At 40.5% G+C, this 27,898-nt stretch overlaps 1 protein-coding gene across 1 annotated transcript in view; it reads right to left on the reverse strand.

Moving 5' to 3' along the window:
- CDK15 (cyclin dependent kinase 15) overlaps positions 1-27,898 on the reverse strand; it is a 93,330-nt gene that overhangs the window by 45,656 nt on the left and 19,776 nt on the right. The window contains exons 5-9 of the mRNA XM_022567429.3: positions 24,096-24,190; positions 23,280-23,342; positions 15,401-15,524; positions 13,680-13,800; positions 285-378 (exon numbers count right to left, since the gene is read on the reverse strand). Of these exons, the coding sequence (XP_022423137.2) occupies positions 285-378; positions 13,680-13,800; positions 15,401-15,524; positions 23,280-23,342; positions 24,096-24,190 (497 nt within the window). The remainder of the gene's footprint in view (positions 1-284; positions 379-13,679; positions 13,801-15,400; positions 15,525-23,279; positions 23,343-24,095; positions 24,191-27,898) is intronic.

Raw genomic sequence — 27,898 nt, forward strand, 5'->3', positions numbered from 1 at the left:
TTTAATTAGTAATGGCAGAAACTACCCTGGGAGGTTGAGACAATAATCACCGGAAGCAAGTGGATTCATGGGCTGCCACGGGACAATGGGGTGGGGGTGGGGGTCCTGACCACTCATTCCCAAGGTGCCTATGCCCCTGGCAAATACCACAGTTTCCACAACCCTTAAAATATGGCTTACTCTCTCAAAGCAGATGGACTGCTTCGTTTGTCTCTAAGGAAAATTTGGTTCAAAGCTTGTAATGCATATATTTTTTTTCTTCCTAAGAGGAATTCTTCTCTTACCTCCCAGATCTTCTCCAGCTGTTCAAGGATGTTGGAAACCCCAGGAAACAAGGGTTGACCCTGGAACATTTCAATAAAGATGCAGCCTGCACCCCTAACAAAGAAATAAGAGTCAACCCAATGCTTTCAAGGAACCCATACGTGCAAAACTGAACTACTAGCATTTCACCTCCCAAGAAATACTCTGAGGACAATTAGATAGGGGCCACATAGTATGAAAAGTCTTGGCAGAAAAAGTCCCTATGTTAAACAAAAATAAAAACAGCCTGCAGCTTTTTGTTAAAATGGAACGCAACGGGCATTTAGGAACACAGTATAGAAAGCAAGCATTTGAGTTCATTCAAGCTCATTAACAATCTATTTTCTGAGAGGAGGGGAAAGTACTGAATCTCCAAACTGAATACCCTCTTGCACTGAAACTAAGATGCTATCATTGTAAGAAGCATCATTATTGTATGTACTTTTAAGAAACCCAAAGAAAAACAAACAAAAAACCCCACAAGTTAAACTGTGATGATCAGAATGTTTCCTTCATATTCATTGAAAGGGCTGTTACAAATTTAATTAGACAGATTATTTCACCATATATCGTACTTGTACATGCAAAAAAAATGGAATATTAAGTGGAAGAAATTGGTTTCGGTACTCATCAAACTTTTTGACATTCAGCATTTAACTCAGACTCTTTGATGTCTGTGTTTATCCATGGTATCGTCCTTTGACGGTATCGTCAGGAGTTTGATGATACAGCATTTCTTAGAATAAGCCATAAAACAACCAAGAGTCATTGGTGCTGGGGCTCCTAAGCTGACCTTGCAGTTACGTGTTAGCCAACTTTTGACTCCAGCTTAAAGAATGTTGCTAAACATGTCTGATTCACGCCTTCTCCACAACCATTTGGTTCCTAGGGGTTAACAAGAAAAAAAAAAAAAAGAGGTCTCCTGTCTTCCAAGTTACTGACACCCATTCTGCAACTTTTGATGCTGCCATGTTTGATGTCCACACATGTACAATGGTAACTACAGTCATAACTGAAGCATGGCTGACGGCTACTGTAAGATGCTACTGATTTTAAGATGCATCCTGATTTAACAGAGAATGTGCAACTTAAAATAGATTAAATAGGGAGAAATATAAATTTTCTTTCCTACTTAGTCAAACTGGAGGATAATTCCTCAGGAAGAGTAAGAAGTAAGATTTATTTTGCTAATAATGCACATTTTTATTCTTACAAATCTTTATTTATTTAGTTTTGGCTGCGTTGGGTCTTCGTTGCTGCACGCCGGCTTTCTCTAGTTGCAGCGAGCGGGGGCTACTCTTCGTTGTGGTGCACATGCTTCTCATTGAGGTGGCTTCTTTTGTTTCAGAGCGTGAGCTCTAGGCATGGGGGCTTCAGTAGCTGTGGCACGTGGGCTCAGTAGTTGTGGCTCGTGGGCTCTACAGCACTGGCTCAGTAGTTGTGACGCACGAGCTTAGCTGCTCCGCGGCATGTGGGATCTTCCCGGACCAGGTCTTGAACCCCTGTCCCCTGCATTGGCAGGCAGATTCTTAACCACTGTGCCACCAGGGAAGTCCCAACTCTTACAAATCTTTTGAGAATGGTTCAGGTGACTGATTACAGAGATTATCCCCATGGTCTAATACTTCCCGAGTTTTGATGCCAAATCCCTTTCACCATAACACATAATCTCGCAAACTCCCTTAATCGTCTAGACGTTTTGCTGTGGCATGATAAAGAAGAAAATTTCAGTAAAACATTTTTTTTTGGCTGTGTTGGGTCTTCATTGCTGCGTGGGCTTTCTCTAATTGCGGTGAGCAGGGGCTACTCTTCGTTGCGGTGCGCGGGCTTCTCATTGCGGTGGCTTCTCTTATTGCAGAGCACGGGCTCTAGGCGCGTGGGCTTCAGTAGTTGTGGCACATGGGCTCAGTAGTTGCGGCTCGCGGGCTCTAGAGCGCAGGCTCAGTGGTTGTGGCACACGGGCTTAGTTGCTCCGCGGCATGTGGGATCTTCCTGGACCAGGGCTCGAACCCGTGTGCCCTGCATTGGCAGGCGGATTCTTAACCACTGAGCCACCAGGGAAGCCCTCAGTAAAATATTTTATTATAGATCATCATATTATTAAAGATTTATTATGAAGTTCATTTTAAAATGGTCTTTAATATTATTCATACGTATTTATTACATATGACAAATTTTTACTTTTTCCATCTGACTGTAGACACATGCTATTTAACTTACTTTGTGTAGGAGAAAGCAGATTTCTTGATAAACAAGTTTAAGAATAATTTTTATCTTGTGTCTGGTTTGGGTAGAGAATATATATTAAAAGAAAGACTGACATTTAACTGTATCTTATCACCTCAAAAGACACAAAAACTGGGCTTCCCTGGTGGCGCAGTGGTTGAGAGTCCGCCTACCGATGCAGGGGACAAGGGTTCGTGCCCCGGTCCGGGAAGATCCCACATGCTGCGGAGCGGCTGGGACCGTGAGCCATGGCCGCTGAGCCTGCGCGTCCGGAGCCTGTGCTCCGCAATGGGAGAGGCCGCAACAGTGAGAGGCCCGCGTACCGCAAAAAAAAAAAAAAAAAAAAAAAAAAGACACAAAAACTATTTTCATGACCTAATATTTGGTTTGCATGTAAAAGAATCAATTAGCTAATTCTTAGAATTTTGTATACATATAAATAAGAGGTATCAGACTAAGTTTTGCAGGTAGGTTTTTGGTTTTTTTCCTCAAACAACAGGTTGTCTTTATCCCTAGTTGTTAAAAAGCTAATTTAGATTAAATGGCCACGATATTTTCTTTTTACTGATCTTTCATGTACAAGAGACATCTTGATATGTGACATAAGAATTCTGGGAATTCCCTGGAGGTCCAGTGGTTAGGACTCGGCGCTTCCACTGCTGGGGCCCGGCTTCAATCCCTGGTGGGGGAACTAAGATCCCATAAGCCAGCACGGCCAAAAAAAGAAAAAAGAAAAGAATTTTGATCAGGCAAATATAGCTTAAGAATCTGGTGCACAGTATCTTGAGGTGAATTTTTAGAATTATTATCATTTTAAGACTGCTTACTAGCTTGTTTTTAAATATCCATGGTCTTTTTGCTTCTTGCCTTTAAAGTAACAGATATAAAAGGTAAAAATGAAACAATACATGGAGAATAATAAAAGTAATAGGAAACTGTCAAATGGTTAAAAAACATCCTGGTTGCTAGCAATGGTCAACAGTGAGATAAGCCAGCTGAAAAACTGAGGTGGTGAATACCGTCAAACGGTCTCCATCCACCTCCCCTCATGCCTTGTCTATGCATACTTAAAAGGTCTCAAATCATCTCATTTTGAAGCAAAATACACACACACCCACGCACACACACACATGTTTATGTATCTGTGTGTATGAAACACATGTAATTGTTTATTAACTGACACAAAATAGAAATGGAAATGTAACAGCTTTTGAAGACTTAAACCAACCCTCCATCCAGTACCCTAACACCTTCCAGAAACCCAGGGGCTCACAAATCACCAGAAGGCCTGCGGGCATTTTAAACAAGGTTCAAATCATAGTCATTGCTAGGTTTAAACCTGTAGTTCACTTTTTTCTCTCCCCTCAAAAGGCTTTCATGGCTTAGAAAAAGCTTGTTGCCTTTTTAATGTCCTTTCATACTGGTGGCTGTGGGGAGCCGAGAAGGAAGCCCCTTTCGTTACACAGTTTCTTAGTGCCCTTTACCTTCTGTACCACTAGGACAGTGTACACAACGGTGTAAACATATTGGAGAAAGCTGGACTTTAAGGCCACTGTGCAAGTACTGCAGTCTAACACAAGATATTTGCACTAAGAAATAAAATGCTAATATTTGGTTGAAATTCCCATTTGTATTGCATTTGTATGGTTGGTGCCATATAGGCATTCTCTTGAGTCTTTCTTTTTAAGCTTCACTTAGGGGCAGGTCAAAACCTTTCTCACCTAACAATCTGGAGTCTAAGTTTTTTTTTATATATATATATATATATATATATATATATATATATATATATAGTGTGTGTGTGTGTGTGTGTGCACATGTGCAATGCACTTAGAACACTTACCAGACAAACAAAATTCCTAAATCAATTGTATTTCAGGACCTAGCATATCCGTATCATAAATATCAGTGCACTGGTAAGAAAATAAGGCTGTACACCTTAAGTTTGAGAAGGAAAGATATTTTTCAGGTAAGCACTGTTCTTCAAAAACTATATGGTTCATCTTCCTATTTTTTTCATTTATTCTTCAGAACTGTGTTTTTTCATTTGCTTTGTAAACAAGTAGTGTGGCTTTCATATTTTTTATTTGCTTCTTAAACAAGTTGTGTGGCTATCATCTATTTTGCCCACCCCAGACTAGCCTTAAAGCAAACATTTTAAATAATCTGAACATTCAGGTCTAGATAGGGACCAGCTCCTATTTCCTTTTATTCCTCTGTTTTGTTCTTAAATCTTCATTCCTGTGGCTCTTCTTACCCTACATATCTTTAGGCTTCTCAGAGGATTTCTGCTCTGTGGAGATACCCTTGGGGCAGCTCATGTAGATGAAGCGGAACTTCACGTGCAGGAGAAAAAAAGACCTGGTGATATCAAAGAGTGAACCCTTCCAGAAGGGAGAGATGCAATGGGTCATTTTATTGCTCCAACTGTGGTTCTCCAGTCAAGTTAGACGAGACAGCTTACATATTTTCTGCTTTTTCTGGCTCTCTTCCTAGTCTTTTCTCTATTCTGAGCATGAACAAATTCTTCCATAAGAAAGAAAAAGATTCCTCAAATTCCTTAGGCAATCTCTGGAGAAATAAACCATCTCAGGAGTTTTAGGTTTGGGGAGGTGCAAGGAGTACATAAGAACATTGTTGGGAGAAGTGAATCAGTATTTCATTTTTCACTATTGACATTAATTCAGAACAGCATGATATATGGCAGTGACACGATATTTCCATTTGCTTTCCCTGGGCCACTCTTTATATTTGGAAGTTTGCAGCAAGAAATCTGACCATAAAGAATATCTCAGGCAGTGACAACTTTCCATAGTCCTAAATCCAGCAGCTGCCTGCAGTTAGTTTTGAATAGAGGACTTGTCTACCAAAATAAATCCTTCTTTAAAACCCAGTTTACATGGCTCTGAAGAACCTAGGGGCAGGACAGGAATAAAGACACAGACGTAGAGAATGGACTTGAGGACACGGGGAGGGGGAAGGGTAAACTGGGATGAAGTGAGAGAGTGGCATGGACATATATACACTACCAAATGTAAAATAGATAGCTAGTGGGAAGCAGCCACATAGCACAGGGAGATCAGCTTGGTGCTTTGTGACCACCTAGAGGGGTGGAATGGGGAGGGTGGGAGGGAGATGCAAGAGGGAGGAGATTTGGGGGTATATGTATATGTATAGCTGCTTCACTTTGTTATAAAGCAGAAACTAACACACCATTGTAAAGCAATTATACTCCAATAAAGATGTTAAAAAGAAAATAAATCCCAGTTTACTACAACATGGATGAACCTAGAAAACATTATGCTAAGTGAAATAAGCCAGACATGGAAGGATAAATATTGTATGATTCCACTTATGTGAGGTTCTAGCATGGTCAAATCATAGAGACAGGAAGTAGAATAGTGGTTGCTAGGGACTGAGGGGAGGGAGTAACAGGGAGTGATTGTTTAATGGGTACAGGGATTCATTTGGGGATGATGAAAAGCTCTGGAGATGGATAGTGGTGATGGCTGTACTTGATGCCACTGAAATGTACATTTGAAAATAGTTGAAATGGTAATTTTTATGTTATATATATTTTAACACAATACAAAAAAGTAAAACCAAAACCAAAACCAGTGTAATCACCCTAAAACACTGAGTTTTCTCTTCACTGAAGTGGCTGATGGAATCTTTTAAGGTCTGAAAAAGTAGCAGAAAGAGAAGAAAAGCTGTTGGGAGATTAGAGGATGCTGGTTGTAAGTGTTGGGAATAGCCAATATGTCTTACTTGCATATTTTCCATAACCTAACTGTTTGCTTTGGGCTTCCCACGGACTCTCCTGTTCCCCAGGGTTTACTGTGAATGAGAGGCTCTTGCACTACGTGTTATAATTAGTTTCATTAAGAGAAAGGCTCTAATGCTCACCCACTGTCACCTGCCTCCTACAAAGGCATTCAGTTTGTACCCTACAGGGTTGCATGCCTAGCAAAATAGGACTTTTTTTCCGTTTTCTTCTGTTGTAATCTTTTCCCTGCCCATTTCCCTCTTATCACTCTGAAAAGAAAAAAAAAATGGGGAAGAGGAATCCCAGGGTAAACACCCAATATCTAACAGTTACATAGAGAGTGAACAAATATAGTAAACAGTGGAAAATGCCTATTATTCTATTTCTACATTACTTTTTGAGTTTTACTGGACAAACAACAATAATGAAATCAATAAGGGTAATGACAATAACTTTAACTTACAACTGTATTTTTATTCTGTAAGTGTCATCATTATTCATCAATGGAATAACATACGTTTTTGTATATGTAGTAAAAAGTAAGGGATACATAGTTTAAAAGAGATTTAAAGAAGTAGTACATGAGCTGAAGAAATTATCCAAATGCGGCACAGAAAGTCAAGGAGACTGAAAATATGAAAGAGAGGATAAGAACCATGGATGATAGAAAGACCTAGTCTAATAATCTTTCATTGGAGCTCCAGAAAGAGAGAATGGAATAGAGGCAACACTCAAAAAGAAAATGGCTGATGAAAAACATGAATTCATAATTGGAAGAAGCACAATATGCAACAAGCAGAGTAAGTAAATAAAAAAATCCACGCTAGACACCTTATAGTGAAAACTGCATAGTAACAAAGGCAAAGAAAAAATTCTTCAAAACATCCAGAGAAAATGGGAGATGACCTGAAAAAAGGGAAAGACAATAAGGCTAAAAGTAAACTTCTCTACAATTAGGCTAAGAGCAATCTTCACAAGAGCAGCAACGGAAGACAAAGCTGGGGAAATGGTATCTCCAAAGTTCTGAGAGAAAATAACTGTCAATCTACAATTAAAACCTTAGCATGACTACCTTTCAACAATGAGAGTTTACCTTAAGAAACAAAAGCAGAGTTTGCCACCAACAGGCCCACACTAAAGAAAGTTATAAAAGATTTATATCAAAAGAAAGGAAAATTATTCCAAAAGTAAGATTTAAAGTGCATGAAGGAATGATGAACAGTTTTAAATTTATTTGCACTTAATGAAAATAGCTTCAAAGTATATAAAGCAAAAATGAATAGAATTGTTCATTGTTGACAAATCAACAATATATCAAACAACTTCAATACATCTTTCCCTGATAGCTTAAGCAGACAAAAATTATATAAAGACAATGTGAATAACACAATTAACAACCCTGAAGTTTTGAACATATGTAAAAACCTGTACCCAACAATTCAGGAATACACACCCTTCTCGAACACATGGGAAATAATTGAAAACACTGATCACGTACTGGGCCAGTGCTTCTAACAAAGCCAGTGCTAGTTCGCTATCTTTGGTGAAACACCAGGTTTTTCTCAATTTTTTGCTAACCTTTAATTTTGAAAAAATTTAAAGTTGCAAGAACAGTAGAAAGAACTCTTTTTTTTTTTTTTTTGCGGTACGCGGGCCTCTCACTGCTGTGGCCTCTCCCGTTGCGGAGCACAGGCTCCGGATGTGCAGGCCCAGCGGCCATGGCTCACGGGCCCAGCTGCTCCGCGGCATGTGGGATCTTCCCGGACCAGGGCACAAACCCGTGTCCCCTGCATCGGCAGGCGGACTCTCAACCACTGCGCCACCAGGGAAGCCTGAAAGAACTCCTTTATATCCTTCAAACAGATTCACCAATTGCCAATATTTTGCCTCTTTGGTTTTATCATATTATCTATCTATCTATCTATCATTTATTTTTTCTGAAGCAGTGGAGAGTAAGTTGCAGATACAATGACTCTTCACCCTTAAATACTTCCACATGTATTTTCTAAGTACAAAAGCATTCTCTTACATAACAACAGTGCAATTATCAAAATCAGGAAATTTAACATCAATCCCCATAGTACTATCTAATCTACAGTCCATATTTAAATCCCACTGATTGTCCCAGTAGTGTTCTTTAGCTCCATCTCCCCCAGCATCCAATCTAGGACCATGCATTGTGCTTAGTTGGCATATCTCTTTTTAGTCTGGAACATTTCCTCAGCTTTTCTTTGGCTTTTAAAACCTTGACTCTGTAGGGGAGCGGAAAATGTCACCCCAAAATATGCCACCCTGCCATAAGAACTGTTATGAGCTGAAGGCAACTGAGAAAAAGCAAACACCGGATGAGCTCTTTGCCTTTCCCTAGCTGCCTGAAAGGAGGGCATAACATCCCCTTATGAAGATTCCCCCATTCCCATCCCAGGAGGGGAGAATAACCTTATCAACATATGTAGAGATGGCACCAAGAAGAATCTATGTAAACAAACCTTGCTAAGTAACCCTTATCTACCACCAGGGTGCTCCATATACATATTCACCTTCCACAATTACCACCCCTAAAGAGTCCAGAAACCCCTTTCCGGGACTTCCCTGGTGGTCCAGTGGTTAAGAATCTGCCTTCCAATGCAGAGGACATGGGTTCGTGCCCTGATCAGGAAATTAAGATCCCACATGCCAGGGGGTAACTGAGCCCACACACTCTAGAGCCCACGTGCCACAACTAGAGAGCCCACACACTGCAACTACTGAGCCCATGCTATCTGGAGTCCGTGAGCTGCAACTAGAGAGAAGCCCGTGCACCGCAACGAAGAGCCCTCACGCCACAATGAAGATCCTGTGTGCTGCAACTAAGACCTGACGCAGCCAAATAAATAAAATAATAATAATAAAAGAAACCCCTTTCCTTTGTCTCGTTACTTCTCTACAAGTGTATTGTCCTTTGTAAGAATGGTATAAAAGCCTCCAAGGCTAGCTCTTTCTTTGGGGATTGTCTCTTCTTTCCATGAAGTCACTTCCCCTGTGTCACATAAAACTTTTAACACAAAATAAAATGTGTGTGCTTTTCTCCTGTTAATCTGTCTTTTGTCAGTTTATTTCACAGACCCATCCATTGAACCTCAGAGGACAGAGGAAACTTCTTCCTTCCCTACAACGCTTTTAAAGCGTACAGTCTAGTTACATCGTAGAATGTTCCTTAGACTGAGTTGATCTGATGCTGCCTCATGATGTGACTCAGGTTATGCTCTTTTTCTGCAGGAAAACCACGTATATGATACTGTCTCTCCAGTGTGTCCTATTAGGGGGCACACGATGTCAGTCAGTGCCATTATCAACAATATCAACAATTATCAACTCTAATCACTTGATTAAGGTGATGTCTGCCAAGCCTCTCTACTATAGTTACTATTTTTTTCTTTTGTAATTAACAAGTAATTTGTAGAGAGGTACTTTGAAACTATGTAAATAAATATTTTATTCCTCATCAAATCTTCTCCTCTAGTTTAGCTATGATGTTTCTTGTTTGAACCAATTACTACTATATTGCAAAATAGTGATTTTCTAATTCTGTCATTTCTTTTCCAGTTATTATTTGGCATTCTACTGTATAAAGGAGCTTCCCTTCCTATCTATCTATTGATCCATCCATCCATCCATCCATCCATCTGTTTACCTTCAGTATGGACTTATGTATTCTTATGTTATTCAGTGGTATAATACATTACATTACTCTCACTATTAGGGTGCTCAGGAGGTACCAGCTTTGGCCAGCGGGAGTCTCTTCAAGCTGCTTCCCACATTTTTTTACATATTCCCATCATTTTTTGGTCACTTTGTTAAAAAATGTTCTGGCTTAACAAGATGTTCCCAGCTCATCTTATACTTTCCCTGACCCAGCCTCAGTACTGGCTACTTCTCCAAAAAGGCCTAGTTCTTTTCAGTAGGGAATGGCATTAAGAAAGCAATATCTGGGTAGCAGATCAACACTTATGTAAAATACAATAATATATTTCTTTTTTAAAAAATGTACCTAGAAGAATCAAATGTGAATCCTCTCTGAGAGACCACACTTCATCCGAGCCCTCAAAAAAAAAAAATCCCACAATTAAAATTCCAAGGATAATTAGCATATCATTGTCAAAAACAACAAAACACACATGGAGAAAAGATACCATATGGAAGAAACAAAAGAAACAATAAACAACAGAAACAGACTTACAAGGAAGGACCTTTGCTCTAGATATATAAGAGCTTAGAGAGGAAATTATAAAACTTTACTAAATGGCATTAAAAATGAGCTAAACAGATGGAGAATTATACCGTGTTTAAAAATTGGAAGAGGATATTACAAAGGTGTTAATTATCCTCAAAGTGTTCTATAATTTCAATGCAATTCCAATGAAAATACCACTAGGGTTTTTCATGAAACTTGAAAGACTGAGTGTAAAATTTATATGGAGAATCAAACAGGAAAAATAGGCAAGATACTCCTGAGGAAGAAGATGAAGTAAGTGGTGAGACTTATCCTAGCAGATATCAAGTATTATTATAATGCTATAGAAATTAATACAGTAGGATGTTGGTACAGGGACAGATAAATTGACCCCAGTAGAACAGAGTAGAGAGCTCAAAACAGACCTATGCATTTATAGAAACCTGATATATGAGAGATTCGGCATGCAGATTGCTGAAGAAATTAGGGTGAGACCACTGGGTTAGCATAAAAAAGTCAATTTCCAATGTATTAAGGATTTAAAGCGAAAGGAAAAATTTTACAACTTTTTTTTTTTTTTTTCGGTACGCGGGCCTCTCACTGTTGTGGCCTTTCCCGTTGCGGAGCAGAGGCTCCGCATGCGCAGGATCAGCGGCCATGGCTCACGGGCCTAGCTGCTCTGCGGCATGCGGGATCTTCCCGGACCGGGGCACAAACCCGTGTCCCCTACATCGCCAGGCGGACTCTCAACCACTGCGCCACCAGGGAAGCCCTACAACTTTTAAAAGAATGTACTGGATATCATTTTGACCTCAAGGAGGGAAGGACTGTTTTAAACAAGAAATAAAAGGGCTAACCATAGAGGAAAAGACTGACAAAGTCAGCAGCATTAAAATTAAGAACTTTTGTTTAAAAAGACAACATAAAGATATGAAAACATAAGCCATGAACTGGGGAGCCTGCTTGTAGCACTCATAACTGATAAAAGATTAGTATCCAGAGTATAAGAACTCCTATAAATCAATAAAGAAAGAAAGGGAGGAAGGGAGAGAAAAGGAGAGACACAGAAACATAGAGACCAAAAGAAAATAAACAAAAGACACACAGAAGTATTTCATAGGAGAAAAAACACAAATGGCAAATAATCCATGAAAAGACATCCAGCCTCATTACCAATTAGGGAAATGCAAATTTGATCACAACATGCTACCATTCTACCCACTAACTTAGCAAAAATTAAGAAATCTGATTTTATGAAGTTAGTGCGGATGTGGATAAGGGACTATGATACACTGCTAGTGCATAAATTGTTACAACCACTTGGAGAACAATTTGACACTATTTCATGAAGTTGAACATTCATATACGCTGTGACACAGCAAATCTACTCTTAAGTAAGTACTCTAGACATATCCTTAAATATAAGTACCAAGTATATTCAAAATAGCAAAAAGAAATAAAACAAAAGGCAAACTAAATAACTGAAATGTTCATCAACAGAAAATAAAGTGTAGCCACATAGATCAACATGGATGAATCTCAGAAACACACTGAGTTAAAAAAAAACAAGTCACAGAAGACTAAAAACAATGTAATATCATTTTTATAAAAACTCAAAAGCAAGTAAAATAAAATAATATTTTTAAAATATATAAAAATGTAGAAATATTATTTTTTAAAAGGGTAAGGGGATGATGACGAGGAAAAAAATTCAGGGTAGAAGCCCCTCTGGTGGAGGGGCAGGCTGATGGGAAAGGGACACGAGTGGATGTGACAGTACTGATGATGTTTCTGGTTGTTACATCGGGTAGTGGGCTCATGGAGTTCACTTTACTATGCTTTTAATCTACATCAGTTTTCTCAATCTTGACACAATTGACATTTTGGGCTGGTTACATCTTTGCCATAGGGGGCTGTCCTGTGCATTATAAGATATTTAGTAGCATCCTTGGCCTCTACCCACTAGATGCCAGCAGCACCCCACCACCACCCAGCTGTGACAATAAATGTCTCCAAACACTGCAAGGTCCCTGGGAAGCAAAATTGATCCTGGTTAAGAATCACTGATGTACATATTTATATATTTTGAATGTTTTAAATGTTCTATAATAAAACAAAGTTTAAAAGTGACGAGAAGAAGTTTCACTGTCTGTGAAGCACAACTAGGAAGTGATCATTAAGAGCTGAGAAAGCCAGAGCCTGCTGAAGGCCTTTGAAGTGACAGTGCAGAGCAGTGAGAGCTGACAGTTTCAGGGGGGTTTGACTAGCAGGTGATATTTCAAGAAGTGTGACTGGGTATCAGGAAATCAATGGCTCCAGATACACTGAAGGAAATTCTCTTCAACTTTTCTCAATTCTTTGGGAAATTCAAAAGCTTAGTTTAGCCTTTTAGTGTTGTTTTTTTTTTAAACAGGGCCTTCTATTTATATAAGACCATCTAAGGAGTTGAAGGAAGCCCATACATTTTGTTACCTTTGAGGAGGTGGCTGTGACTGCAAATTTACCACACAAATGACTGGGATATTTCCAGGGATCAGAGCCAGATTACATAACACCACTGCTCCAGGATGATGAGTGGCTGACAGCCCATTCTCACCACTGCACCCACTTAATCCAAGAGCCTCTCCAACAGTGTGGCTCTACTTGATAGCCTCTATCTGGTTCTTACATTTGCACTACAGTCCCCCTTAACCCCTCATGGGGAGAGTTTATTACCCTTATTTTAAAAACAAAGAAGCATAGACACAAAGAGGATACATGGCTTTTTTGAAGATAACGTAATGCAGAGTAACTGATTAGAAATATTGGCATGAAAATCAGGTCTACCGAGTCTCGGTATTTATGGTTTTTTCACCAGGCTCTGAAAGGTGTTTGGGCATGTGCAGACGTGTGTGTGTGTGTGTGTGTGTGTGTGTGTGTGTGTGTGTGTATCTGTGGTTTGGGAGTATATGTATGTTTCCCTGAGGACAAGGGAGAAGACAAAGGATTGAAGAGAAGAGCTAGAAGGAGGGGCATCGTAAAAATCAAATGAGATATATATTTGAAAGTACTTTATATTTCTGTATACAAATGTGATTGTCATTATTAGAATGATTATCTAAAATGTAATACAGGTAATAAAACAACCTTCACGGGTAGGATGACTCACATTTTCTTGGCACTAGCTCTTACCATATGTCCAGTTCAGAGGAATATTCAGTGGCTCCCAGCAAGGCATCAGGAGGGCGGTACCAGAGAGTCACAACTTCTGAAGAGTATGTCTGGCTGGGAATGGACTTGGCCCGAGCAAGACCTGACCGAAGGGGGAAAGCACAGAACTCACTGTCCGGAGACCTTCTGGAGAGCCACAGTGATACAGTCTGCCAAGGAGAGTATAATTGGCAGAGTAAACAACATTTAAAAAATAATACACAAACTTTGGTGCTTTTAATAGAGCTACTCAACTATCTTGATTCTTACGTACCTCTTCATCAAATGAATTTCTCAAAATTTGGCCTACTTTGCAGCTAGATGTGGGCTTCCTGGCAGCTAAGTGTAGCAAGGCAACTAAATTTTTGCCTATTTGATATGAATAGAAGTGATGTGTGAACTTCATGGAGGGGTTAAGTGTTGGTCTCTTTTCTCCTTCCTCCAGGCTGTAGTGGCTGCCATCTTGAAATAGGCCGTGGGGCAATACCTAGGGGTGGTGGGGCCTCATGACAGAAGGAGGGTGGACCAATACACCATGGGGCCACTACAGAGCTCTGACTGCTTAGGTCAGACTGTTACATGAGAGAACGTGAAGCTTCGAGCATGTATACACCTCTGTAATTTGGGCTTTCTGTAACAGCAATGGAAAATCGATTCACTACTACTAGGGCCACCCTCCATTTCTGCAGTCCAGGAATTCCCAGTTTAGTAGATACAGGGTGAGGGCTGTTGATCCACATTACTTATTTGGCAGGACCTTAGCTGGATCATTCTCAAGTGCTCCTCTACAAAGTCAGAGTACTTTCATCAGTTAGCTATTTATCTCACTGGATCACATGATCTATAGCTAGAAAAAACCCTGAATAGATGAGTTCACTGTTGTAGGGAATTTGATAAATGAATGTCTGTTAAAGGCTTACTGCAGCTATAGTAGCATCATTTGACATCTGCCAAACAGAGAAGAGTGGTTCCTCAGCTTATACAGAACCAGTTTTTCAACAAAAATTTATTGAGCACCTGCTATGGTGCCAGGCACTAGGGATATAATGATAAGCAAAAACGGATCCAGGCTGCCCTCATAATGCTTATAGTCTAGTGGAGGAGACAAAATCATCACAGAAGTATATATGTGTGTATATATGTATAATTATAAACTGTGATACGTGCTAAAATGGAAAGACACAGTGATACTCAGGGGAAATCTGCATCACTTTGATGAGAATAAAAGCCTCAGGTACCCATACAGTCCCACTATATAGATACATAGGTGAGCAGGAACAGGCGCCCTGGAGCCTCCATTCCAGAAGGAGTCCATCCTACAATCTGGGCTTAACCTCTTTATCCTGTCATCCTGGGATAACTTTGATCTAGTCTGATGGAATTTGTACATCCACCTAGATTTAGGTAAACCTACCAAGTACGTTCACTCTACAAAAGTCTTTACATCAAAAATGGCAGTGAGGTAGTAGGGGTAACCAAGTTTTAGGATCTGATTAGACTGAGGCTTGATGGAACCCTAAGAAGTTACCAATCTCGTCCTATTTCTTGCCTCAATCTTCCTATATGGTTGTTTGAAATCCTGACAAAGCATCATGTTCCCCGGTTCCCACTTTTCAAAAGCCAGCCCTAGTTGACGCTTTAAACATGTGCACACAAAAGCATCATTGTTCATAGCCCAGGAAGAGACTCGGGAGGCGACTTACCAAAATCAGCCACTTTGAGTTCTCCCAGGTGACTGATGAGTAAGTTCTGAGGTTTCAGGTCCCTGTGGAGGACGTGTTGGTGGTGGATGTACGCCAGGCCCCGCAAAAGTTGAAACATGAAAAGCTGGAAGGAATGAACACCTTATCTAAGCAGATTTGAGCCACTATGTGTTGATTTCTCCTCTAAATCAAAAACAGTCATCTGAAAGAATATAGTAAAAGGGTCTCTTGAGAGACGAAAAAAAATTGAAGATTTTGCATTCGAATGGGAAAAAAAGGACAAGGAAAGTCAAGTAAGTAGACCATGTCCTAAACAAAGGGATCCTGGCTTTTCCTGACATCTCATTTCTTTGACACTGAAGGAATTACCTTTCCTTAAAAATCTAAAGTGAAACTTTGAAGTTTCCGTTGGAACACTAGTTATTGATTTAGATGTGAAAGATTTAATTTTTTTCCCACTGATGAACTTGGCATATAAGATCAAAGTTGACCTGGAAATGATATTCTAACATTTACAACTGCTTAAGTTTTCCAGGCTCTCTGATATAAAACCCTTTTAAAAACAGAACACAGGGAGACCAGACTGGGAAACATATCCTTAGATGGTATTAGGAAATAAAGGAACCATTATCTTTTTAAACGAATTTTTAAAGTATTAAGTTCAAAGTGAAAACAAGGGAAATATACAGTAGAGATTCAGAGGGAAAATATACCAAAATAAATTAGACCAAAAAAAAAATGAAAAGAGAGTAAGGAATAAATAGTATAGAGAAGAAAAAAGGGGGCGGGGGGAACAAAAGGAGAAATACATTCTAGGCCTAAATTTTAAAATGTTGCTTGTGGTTACAAGGCAGAGAAACGAAAGACATTATTAGGTTCCCACCAAAACACAAGCTTAAGGGAAAAAAAAAAAAAGAATGCTAGTATTCCAAGTGTCTTTTGCTATTTTCCAGTGCCACTGGCAACTGAGAATTCAAATACCAACATCAGTGTTTACAAAGACCTATGCCAACTGAGAACATGTTCTGGCAGTTTTGAAAAGACAAGGCCAGCCCCAGCATTCCTGGGACACGGGCAAAATAGTAGATGCAGAGCCATGCGGATAAATCCACTTTTTCCATCACATCTTGGAAACTAGGAACTTCAGAGATGCTCGAACCTGCAATGACCTAACAATGACTTGGACACATAGGAATCAAGTTGATGAGTGCCATGGTCTGACCAAAGCAGGATCCTGGGGAGTTTACCTCCCACTGCACAGCTGTGGCTGCATGGGCTCCATGCAGTTCCCATATCAGGGACCCCAAGCCGTTTAAGAATGTTAACATTTTCTTGAGGCTCCTACTTCAAATGTTCGCTGGTTCTATGAGTCTTCCTCATCCCAATTCTTTCTCTTCCTGGTGCTTCAAACACACACACTGTATTATTCATTTTACCGTTCATCACATCACTCAGCTGCCAAAGCACAAAAGTCCCATAACGACATTTCAACCCTCCGATCGGTTATAAACATAAATGTTCATGGAAAAGACAGTAAAAAGGACCAACTTAAATTCCAGGTAAAAGATAAGATGCCATAGTAGGTGCTTAAAAATATGTTTTTCAATGTGATAGTAGTAAGGAAAGAGGGAGATGAAGACAGGTGAGAGACAGAAGACAGAGAGATGGTGACCAGCAAGGGACAGAGACAGAAGGAAGGGAGGGAAAAGAACATGTACTGAATACCCAGGACCTTTTGTAATCCTCAAAACAACCCTGTGAGGAAGATATGCTTGTCCTTGATTTATATCTAAGAAAAATAAGGCTCAGGGAAACATTAAAAACATGTCTAAAAAGAGTCAGGGCCAGGTCTCAAATTCAGACCTGCCTGACACCATGACACCATCCTGAGAAACCGGAGAAAAGTTAGAAAATTAAAACCTGACAGGGAAGGAGAGAATTGGCTAGCTGAGTCAGAGACAGAGCTTCATAGTGGGCCAGCCTGAAATCCCTTCCACGTCCCAAGCACAGACTGTCTCACTGATTAGTAACACACCCGCCGCTCACCTTCTTGCTCTTTAGCTCCTTTCCTCCCTGGCTCCGCATGTCTACAAGCATTTGTAAATGGCAAAACACTGCAGTCTTAAGGTGTGGGATTTCATAGCCACACTTGTCAAAACTGCAGTGTGTGCTGAGTAACCTCACCACCCACTTACTCTCTAATCCCTTAAAACCTGTATTCCTCCTTTCCCACTGCCAAAACTTCACCAGTAATACGACCCAATCTGATGGTGTTTTCTCAGTCACCATCCACATCGTGACTCTTTCCAGAGGGGTTTCCTATAGCCCAGGGGTTAGTCCTGTTTCCAACACAATGAGGCTCTTGGGAACAAAATAATTCCATTGGGCTAGTACCATCTGGGCTAGGAGTCCCACAAAAACACAATCAGATCAGTCAGCCAACTCTTCCAGGGAAGCCCGAGTCCTTCCACTCACGAGGGAATTCCTGGGATTTGTTCTATTAGAAATCTGACACAGGCTAATCTCACTATGATTCCCATCCTGTCTTCTGTGGTCACTAAAATATAAGCCTCTCTGACTATTCCTTTTTCCTCCCTAAAGCTCATCTTCATACTGCTCTCTGCTTCCTCTCATTTAACCCAGCATCCATCGTCCCTCTCTCCCCCAAACCTTTTCACTGTTCACTCCTCAATACTGGTTTTAAAACTTCCTAAAACCCCCCCTCTGATGAACTTCCTTCTGTCTCCTTTGGCTTAAATTAGACCTTGAGTTCACTGCTTCCCTACAGCATTCTCAAGTGGATGTTAGTTCTTCTACAACTTGCTCATACCTTTGATTACTGCGAGGTGGGGTACTGGGTGACTTCCCAATACCACTTCAAAACCATTGCTTCTCCATCCTCAAGTAAAAACCCTTGTTGTTTGGATTTTCATGCCATTGAGCCACATCTTCTTCTATCCCTCTTCTCACTGTCATCCACATGACTCCCCACCGTTCTCCATCATTCACTCAAGACTTGGGCACCCGGATCCCAGCTGTTGCTTCCCTAACATCAGTGCCCATGTGAACATGTCCAGTCACCCTCCACACTCCGACGATATGCTTCTCCAACACACTTTAGCCCCTCACTCCCCATGGTCACACACTGGGCCTTGCCATCATATGGAATTGTTTTTCCTCTGAAGTGTGAAATTCATCCCCCTACAAAATGGCTTCTGCTACGATCACTTTATTCATAATGTTTTTACTGTGGTCACCAATGTCTTTTGCTACGAAAATCCAATGGATACCTTTCACTTCTTCTCTTTGCAGCATCTGGCTTTGTTGACCGTCTTCCTTCCTGAAGCTCTCTCCCCACTTTGGTGCCACAATCTCTTAATTTTTCTCCTACTTCTCTGACTGTTCTTTTTATAGGTTCCACTTTCTCTACTGATGTCTAATATATTGATATTCCTTAGGGTTCCATCCTTGACCTTCTATTATCACTTTACGTGCTCCCATAGCCATCTTATCCACTAACATTGCTTCAATTAACAACTGTATTCTGATTATTTAAAAGTCTTTAGCTCCACCTCAGATCTCTTTCCTGAACTGTTAGACCCCTATAGTCTGAAGTTCACCTGGACATCCCATAATCACCTCAAGCTCAGTATGCCAAAACTTAACCCACTGTATCCCTCCAAAATCGATTTTCCCATTTCTCTGTTTCAGTGAATGGCACTATCATCCACCTAATTACTTAAAGTTAGAAAAAGGATTTGCTGACTCTTCCACCTCCCATTAATTCTGGCTAAGTAATTAATTGCACATATATCCAGTTTCCTCCACCATCAATTCACATCTGCACCACTGTTGTCCTCATGAGCCTCACTGTCAAGGTCGGAACCCTAATGGACACCAGCATTTAGAGAATGACTGGAGGAAATGACAGTATGGGGTGGGAGTAGAGAAAACACAAGGGAAGAGTGAGGTCAGGGGACTATAATATTTCAAAAAAAACAGTATTGCTCACCTTCCAATCTATTCACCACAGTGTCATCAGAGTGAGCTCTACAAAAAGGAAATCTGAATTTATCACCTCCTATTAAAATGATTGAATGGCTCCTCACATGGAATAGCATGACATAGCTGGGCCCTTCATGCTCTGGCTCCTACTTACCTTTCAAGTCTCAGCTCTAACCACCCTCAACTCTGTTCATTCTAATCCAGGCTTAACTCCTGAGTTATCTTCAGTTCTTGGAATATACCATACCCTCCCTGGCATCCCAGCATTTTCACTGCTGCCTCTACTGTGGGGAACTCATCCCTAGTCCTATCTGCTTTGATTGGATAACTTCTTCCTTTGTGCTTCCATATAGCCCTAATAAATTCCTCTGTTTATTAGTGTACCCCTCACAAACCCACAAAGTCCTTGCTATCAAATATGATTTTCAACTTTGTGACACTCTCAACCATGCCCTCCTTGAAACTGTCTCTTGCCTTGACTTCCATAAAAATGCATTTTTCTGGATCTTCTATATTCGTAAAAGCTGCTTCCCTCTGCCCCTTGCTGTCCTGTTCCTCTTCTCACCCCCAAAAGCAAAAGTTCTACCATCAGTTCTTTTCTCTTTGTGTTTGCTCTTTTGATTATCCACTCTCTCGTCTTTAACTACAAACTCCATGCATCAGTTACCCTCAAATCTACATCTCTAACATACACCTTCCTCCTGAGAACCAATCTCCTCTTCAGTTGCCTACTGCTCATTTCCTCTGGCTATCCCACCTCAACGAGAAGCTCATCATGTCTAAAACAGGATTCTTCTGCCTTCTCTCTAAGTCGACTTCTTTTATTTCTGTTAATAGAGCTGTAATTCTCCAGGTATATCACAGCCCAAATCAGTCATCTTTGACCTCATCTTTTCCCTCCACAAGCCCAGTTAGTCACCATGTCCTGGCTGAACTCTTGTTTTTGTTTTTCACATTCCTTTCTATTTGTACCTTCACTACCATAATTTATCACTTCTTACCTAGAAATTTGCTACTCAAAGTTTGGTCCTCCGCCAGCAGCATCTGTATCACCTTAGAGTATGCTAGAAATGCAAAGCTCAGGCTTCACCCTAGACTAACTGAATCAGATCCCCAGGTCATTCATCTGCTCACTGAAGCTTGAGAGGCACTAGGCTAGCCCACATCAATAAACTCCTAACTGGAATCCCTGACTCCAGTCTCCTCTCTTTAATCCATCCCACAGACCACAATTACATACATTTCCTTCTGATCGTGTCATACTTTTTCAATCAAACCCCTTTAATGACTCTACTGTCTAAGGAATAAAGTCCACATCTTAGAAAGTGAGGCTCTCAGCCACCTACCCAATCTATTTCTCCAGACTAATATACTCCATTTCACTAAGATAGTCTCTATTTCAGGCCAACAGAACCAGAGATGCAGTATGGCACTGGTAGAAAAGAATCTTAACCAAGAATCCTTTTTAGCAATGGCAAAAGCTGGTTCTACAACTTCAGGCAAAACTTTTGTCCTTTCAAACCTTGGATTCTAAATCTTCAGAAAAAGAAAGTTAGACCAACCCAGTGTTTTTAAGGCTTTTTTTTTTTAATTGCATCCCCCACTAAGAAATATATATGTTTCCAGTTTTCACATTCATACATTGAAAGAAACACAGCTTCAAATGGAAAAAAAAGTTGCACAAAATAATCCTTATTCTTACTAAACATAATATACCATAATATTTTCTATTCTTTTCTCATCCATTCCATTTCATTTTTTAAAATGCTGGTTGCTAATCACCAACTGATTTCACAGCCCACTAGTGGGTCAGAACCTGAAGAGTGAAAAACACTCTGGTCCCTTCAACACTAACAGTCTATGGCTCTGGGGTCCTCTTCCTTGAACGCATCCTCTACTTCCCTGCTCTGTACCTTTGCTGAAAACATTCCTTCTTTCTCTAACATCTTCCCCTATTCCAGCCTCTTGAAATGCATTGCAACTTTAAAGGTCTGGCTTATTGAAACCTCTTAAAATGAGAAGATATCTTTTACTTCTTTGCATGTCTACAACGTTAGGTCTTATTTCTTACTTGGTGTTATTCACAAATGTCCTGTAATAGTATTGGTGTGTATGTCTTATCTCCTGTTTTTGGCTCTGTGTCCTTTGAGGAATCATGTTTTCTATGTCTTTCTATTTTGCTAAGCACTTAGCACAGTGTTTGGAATGAGAGTCACTCAAGCCTGAAAATGTTCTATCTTTCTCACAGTTACTCTTTCTCCAATTGTTTTTCTATTTAATCAAACCTCTAGTTCCTTGACTCTTCTGCCCTCCCCTAGCTATCAGCAACCTGCCTATCTTCACTTCCTTCCCTCAGATTGGACTCAGTTTAGAAGTCTCTGACCATCCCTTTAACCTCTCTCTTGACAATCGCCAAATATCTTGCCCACTTGTCTTTTTCTCTCACATGTCTGGCAAAGCCCCAATTATCAATCAATCCAACTATCTACTTTCTCTGCTCCTCTATTTGAACTGCTAAGCACTGCCAGAGAGAGAGAGAGAGAGAAAAAGAAAGAAAGAAAGAAAGAAAGAAAGAAGGAAGGAAGGAAGGAAAGAAAGAAAGAGGGAGGGAGGGAGGGAGAGAGAGAAAGAAGGAAGGAAGGAAGGAAGGAAAGAAAGAAAGAGAAAGAAGGAAGGAAGGAAAGAAAGAAAGAAAGAGGGAGGGAGGGAGGGAGGGAGGGAGAGAGAGAGAAAGAAGGAAGGAAGGAAGGAAGGAAGGAAAAAAAGAAAGAAAGAAAGAAAGAAAGAAAGAAAGAAAGAAAGAAAGAAATCTCATGATCATGTAGATAATTTAATGGATTTCATCCTCACCAGCGTCCTTAACACACTACTAGACATTCCTTCTTGGTTTCCCTAGTTAGTTTTCTATTTCATTTTCCTCTATTTAAAAATGTTTTCACTCTTTTCAAACCCCTGTCTTCAAACCTTCCTTTCCCCCTTGCCTCCACGACTGGATTAGGTCCCCTTACTATGAGTCCTCAGAGTATTCCTAGTTAACATGGCCATAGCCCTTATAACTTTGCTTCTCACTACCTATCTAACTCCATATATCCTACTGGGCTTTAGCTCATTGAAAATAAGAAACACAACTTATTCATTATTGAAACCTCAGGATTTAACATGGCACTAAGTAGTCAATAAATATTTCTTGAATGAATGAATTAATAAACACATAAATATTAGTTAAATGAATGAGTACATCATATACAAATCTCATATGGTTATGTTAAGGGCCAGTCTATTAATTAATGCCAATAAAACCCTAGGGAATGAAAAGTATGAAATACAAATGCTTTCTAAAATTTATAACAGATGTAGAATTACAGCTAGTTAAGAGTTTATTATTATTTCTATTCCAATGACTGGAAAAATGGAAGTTGGTCCCACATATAATCGGATCTGATAGAACAGGCAAAAGGATAACTGATAAAGATCCAACAAGGGTACTTTGTTTGCTAGTTGTAGTGGGGAACTATAGGTACAACACAAACTTTATCACAGACCACAGTAGTCTGCTATGAAGAAAGTATTTATTTTACGATGGCCTAACTTCACATTTTTTCTTGTAATGCAATTCTTTTTCATGGTTTATACTTCTAAAGACACATTTGCATGATGACAATGACTGACAGGGTTAGGCTGCCCAGAAAACAGCCAGACATTGCTCCATATCTTGAGGCAAATCTTTTTTTTTTTTTTTTACTTTCCCCTAGAATATCAATGATATCCATCTTCTTATTAGTATCATGGAACTTCAGTTTGTGATGGCAGTCTGTTTCAAGATTCTTCTGCTGTGGGCAAGCCAGAGGAGAGTCCCGACCCTCAAAGTACTCACCCTGACATTGTGAGGATGAAGCCCTCCTGGATGCTGAGACATATACTGAGCCAGGTCTGTGTGCTACACAAAATGGTGGAGAGAGAGACATTAGCAGTGCTTGGTCAGTGTCACAAAGCAGACCACACACTTGACTCTCAAAGGTATTACAAAGTTCAGAATTTTTGAGAATAAGGTGCAAAAGGTACACAACCAGGTTTTCTGAGACACCACTGTTAAAGTCAAACACAGTGTGCCTTCCTAACTGGCTGCTCTTAGAAGGAAGCCTGTTTCTCGGCACAAGAGAGGCTCATTTTAAATGACTGCCCCTGAACACAATGACATGGGGATTTTGTACTCTTCAGTGTCCTTGGAGGCAAGTCAGGTACACATGCTTTATGATTCCTTTCTGCTAATATTTGAACAGTTTTTTCTTTCAGAAATACAAAATGATGTATTCTTTAGTAAACTTGTATAGAATTTTTTAAAACCTTGTGGTTTATGTCTTTATTGTCAATGAAAAAATGTTGGGTTCTGCTCGGATAGTGATTAAAAATAGATTAAAAAAATAAGTGCAAAAGTTTTATTTAGGAGGCAAACTCAAAGTGTTTATTATTGCTCGTGCGGGGGGGAAAAGGCAGCAAATATAGGGGGTAAAGGAGCAGGACTAAAGAATGAGCATAAGAAAAATAGGCTCCACTAATCACAATAATGAAAAGTTCCATGACACTTTCCACATTGTAATGGAAGTTTTATCATGCCATAAAATATTAACAGATTCATTATACAAGCACCAGGCTTTTCCCTTATGCTTTATAAAATGCTGGGGCAACTCACCATGTATTCAAAAACGAATGTCAGTGTCTCTTTGGTGTGGATAATGTCATGGAGCAGCACAATATTGGCATGTTTCAAACCCTTCAGGAGAGAAGCTAGAAAAATTAAACAAAATTTTAATTCAATCATTGATCATGAAAGTACTGCTTTAAAAATATCAAGCACTATTTATTTTTTAAACATTTCAAATCAACCATTCTGGTTTTTTAATGTTGGAAAAAAATCTCTTGTTGTGAAATAATATTTAAAGCTATAAAACAATCTTCATTATTTATTAAATGGTGAATCATTGCATTTACATAACTTATTTTTCTTACAGGCTAAAGCAGTTGCAAAAAATATGTTTCCATTTACCCAATCAATTTCATCAAAGCACTCAGAGCACTTTGCAAATGCCTTCCTCTGGGAAGCTTATCATCTCTGCTTCAGAGCTACAGGAGAGGGAGCCTGGAGAGATAAAGGCCACTGGAGGAGAAGGAAAAGGAGTGCTGTGCCTTCTAGAGCAGGACTTTGCAACGTGTGACCATTCTCTAATATTCAAAGTCCCACAAGGGGGTCAGCAGGGCCTGTAGATATGACTGATGGAAGGCAGGGATAAGAACATGGGATGGATTGCTGAATCATAATATAGAGAGTGGATGGGATTTCTTAATGGGAGAATTGAAAACCTGTGGAAAGGAGGAAATTCACACTTAAAAAGAGGAGAGGGCCAAACTTGGGGAGCCCGGATGAGTGGGAAGAGCTGAGGACTGTCTCTTGCATCTTCGATAACAGGTTATTATTAGGTCACTAAAGGCAGCTCTAAAGGGGAGAAGTCACCACAAAAGGCCAGTGAGTGGCTGGGAGAGGGTTTGAAAGGATGACTCTGGGGGCTCCAGAGATAGGAAGACCTTCAGGAGGGTGGAGACCAGAAAAGGCACAATAAGGAGATGGTGAGTCGCAGCTCAGGGCATCCCTGCTTGAAGAAATAGTGTCTTTAAGACTTAAAGGAAAGGAAAAGTGAAGTGTAAAAACTCAAATCAGTGTTCTGCAGGGTCTGCCTGCATATCATGAATCTCTTCCACTTACTCTCTCCCAGAATTCCATAAGATTAAAAACAGACTAACTCAAATACTCAAAATTTTACAATTACTTCCTTCAGGAATCTTATCCTGTTGTAATGATCCTGTTGTTTTATGTCCTGGCAGCCACTTTCCTTTCTAGTGGGGACACCTCTATTTTACTCTGGGGAACCAACCCTCTCCCTACCCAGCCCATGCTATTCTGATGGGGCTGATACCACCCCTACCTAAGATTGGGCATGTGACCTAGGTCTGGCCAATCAGAGCACAACATCCCCCAGCCACAGTGATTGGTTCAGAGACAGGCACAAAATCCAAGCCTTAAGAGAGCTCTAACTTTGCTTGTGCCATTAGGAAAGACATGCTTTCTTTTCCAGTAGAAGGGCTGAGTTTGTAGGATTTAACCGGGAGCTGCTGTGGCCAGATTACCAATGCCTGGGACTAAACCTAAGGCAGAGGAAAACAGTGTTGGGTGATGGACAGATTCCTGGTGACGTCCTTTGCACCCTGCAAGCCTGTAGTTATCACATCTGTGAGCCAGTGAATTTCCTTCTTTACCTTGGTTTGAGCTGGGAACCTTACCATCATAGGAGCCCTACTGTACCTGCTAACCCTACTCTGCTTGAATGACTAATGTTCTAACTTATAGTTTTCCCCCCTGAATTCTTATGAACTAAATTTATTATTTCACTTTTACAAGTACATTGCTTTGTAAACGTAGTAAATTATTTCACAGGCATCTGTTTACTGTCCCTAGTCCCAGACCAAAGACTATGTGGAAATGGAGCAACTTTCCCTCTCTTTCAGATGCTGCCACATTACCTAGTACAATGCTCAGCCAAGGGTAAGTACTTAATGTTTTCAAATATATTTACTGGGTGTCTTAACAGAGAACTGACTGTAGAGTCACAGGCCTAATGTGAATCCTGGCCTTGTCACTTTCTACCCAAGCGAGCTCAGGAAAGAATCCCAACCCAAGTCTCCATTCACTCCTTGTGAAAAGGAGATAATGCCTTTCCTGACCTGACTTCACAGGGTTGACAAGTGGATGGAATCAGATCCCATGCATAAATATAAAGCATCACCCCTGTTGCAAATTAAAATATCCCAGCCTTTAGCTTCTAAGCCGCCCTATCAATTTGAACCTCACTAAACCTCCACTCCCAGATTAACATCTTAAAATTTTGTTTATGTCATGTTTCTGCTAGAGTTTTCAACACCATCCATACTTACAACACTGACTTCGGACAATCGGTTGAGAATGCTTGTATTTTATGTATATTTTTATTTACAAATTATGTTCATGAACTTCTCTCTCTCTTTCTTTCTTTCTCTCTCTCTCCCTCCCTCCCTCCCTCTCTCTCATCTTTCTACACACACACACACACACACACACACACACACACACACACTACAAAGCATATACCAAATTAGATTTTTTTTTTTTTTTGCGGTACGTGGGCCTCTCACTGTTGTGGCCTCTCCCGTTGCGGAGCGCAGGCTCCGGATGCGCAGGCTCAGCGGCCATGGCTCACGGGCCCAGCTGCTCCGCGGCATGTGGGATCTTCCCGGTCCGGGGCACGAAACCGCGTCGCCTGCATCGGCAGGCGGACTCTCAACCACTGTGCCACCAGGGAAGCCCCCTGATGCTTATTTTTAACCATGATGGTATGTTTTGTTAATCACAATGGCTTCACACTGTCATTTGGTAAAAAGCTCAAGGAACAATATCTACTTAGGATGAGGCTCACTGCTAATGACAACATTGGGTATAAATCTTTATTTCATATAGTTTTCTTGATAATTTGTTTTATAGGAGTAGGAAAAGTGTCACTTTTGCCATTTCTCTGTTGTTCTCTTACATTTGCATTATTAGTCTTATCGTCACAATTTTTCAGAAATCTTTTGAAGCCGTTAATCAATATGACGAGGATTCCCCACTTGAGTAAGTACTCCTCTCAACTCTTTCTCACACCCTCTTCCAATCCATCAGCAAATCTTCTGGCAATACCTTCAAAACATGTCCAGAGTGCCTCCCTTCTTACCATCTCCTCTGCTCCCATCCAGGGCCAGGCCACCATCATATGGTGCCTGAATTACTGCAAATGTCTCCTAACTAGTCTCCCTGCTTCCTCCCTTCCTTCCGACAGTCTCTTCTCCATAGAACCCAGCCACTGTTACCCTTCTCAAATGGAAGTCAGGACATGTCCTCCTGGCTCCAAACCTGCCCGTGGTGTCTCATCTCACTCAGAGTGAGACGGAAGGGACATACAATGCCTGTCCACCCTTGGTACTGCCCTGCCCTCCTCTCCTCACTGCATCCTCATTCACTTGTCTCTGGCCACTGTGGACATCCAAGGCTGTTCCTTGGATGCTTCCAAACACATTTACACCCCAGGTCTTACACTTGCCCTTGTCCCTGCCAGTAATCTTGTTGTCTCAGCTCAGCATGCTTCTTCCCTCGCTTCCTTCAGGTCTCCGCTCATATTATATATATAAGTCCGAGCCCCTGCCCCTGCCCCACGCTCAGGTATCCTCTATCCCCATGCCCTGCTGTATCCTTCTCCAGAGCACTTATCACCCCTGACATATTATCTGTTTGTTGTCTGCCTCCACCTTTCGGAATATAAACTCCAATGAGAGCAGGCACTTTTGTCTATTTTGCTTATTGCTGTATTGGCAGTGGCTACAACAACGTCTGGGGTATTATAAGCACTCGGTAAATATTTGCTATTGAATTAG

The sequence above is a fragment of the Delphinapterus leucas genome, chromosome 8 (assembly GCF_059928025.1).
Source record: "Delphinapterus leucas isolate spDelLeu-1000000601 "Yukka" chromosome 8, BTC_Dleu_Yukka2, whole genome shotgun sequence".
NCBI classification, from domain to species: domain Eukaryota; kingdom Metazoa; phylum Chordata; class Mammalia; order Artiodactyla; family Monodontidae; genus Delphinapterus; species Delphinapterus leucas.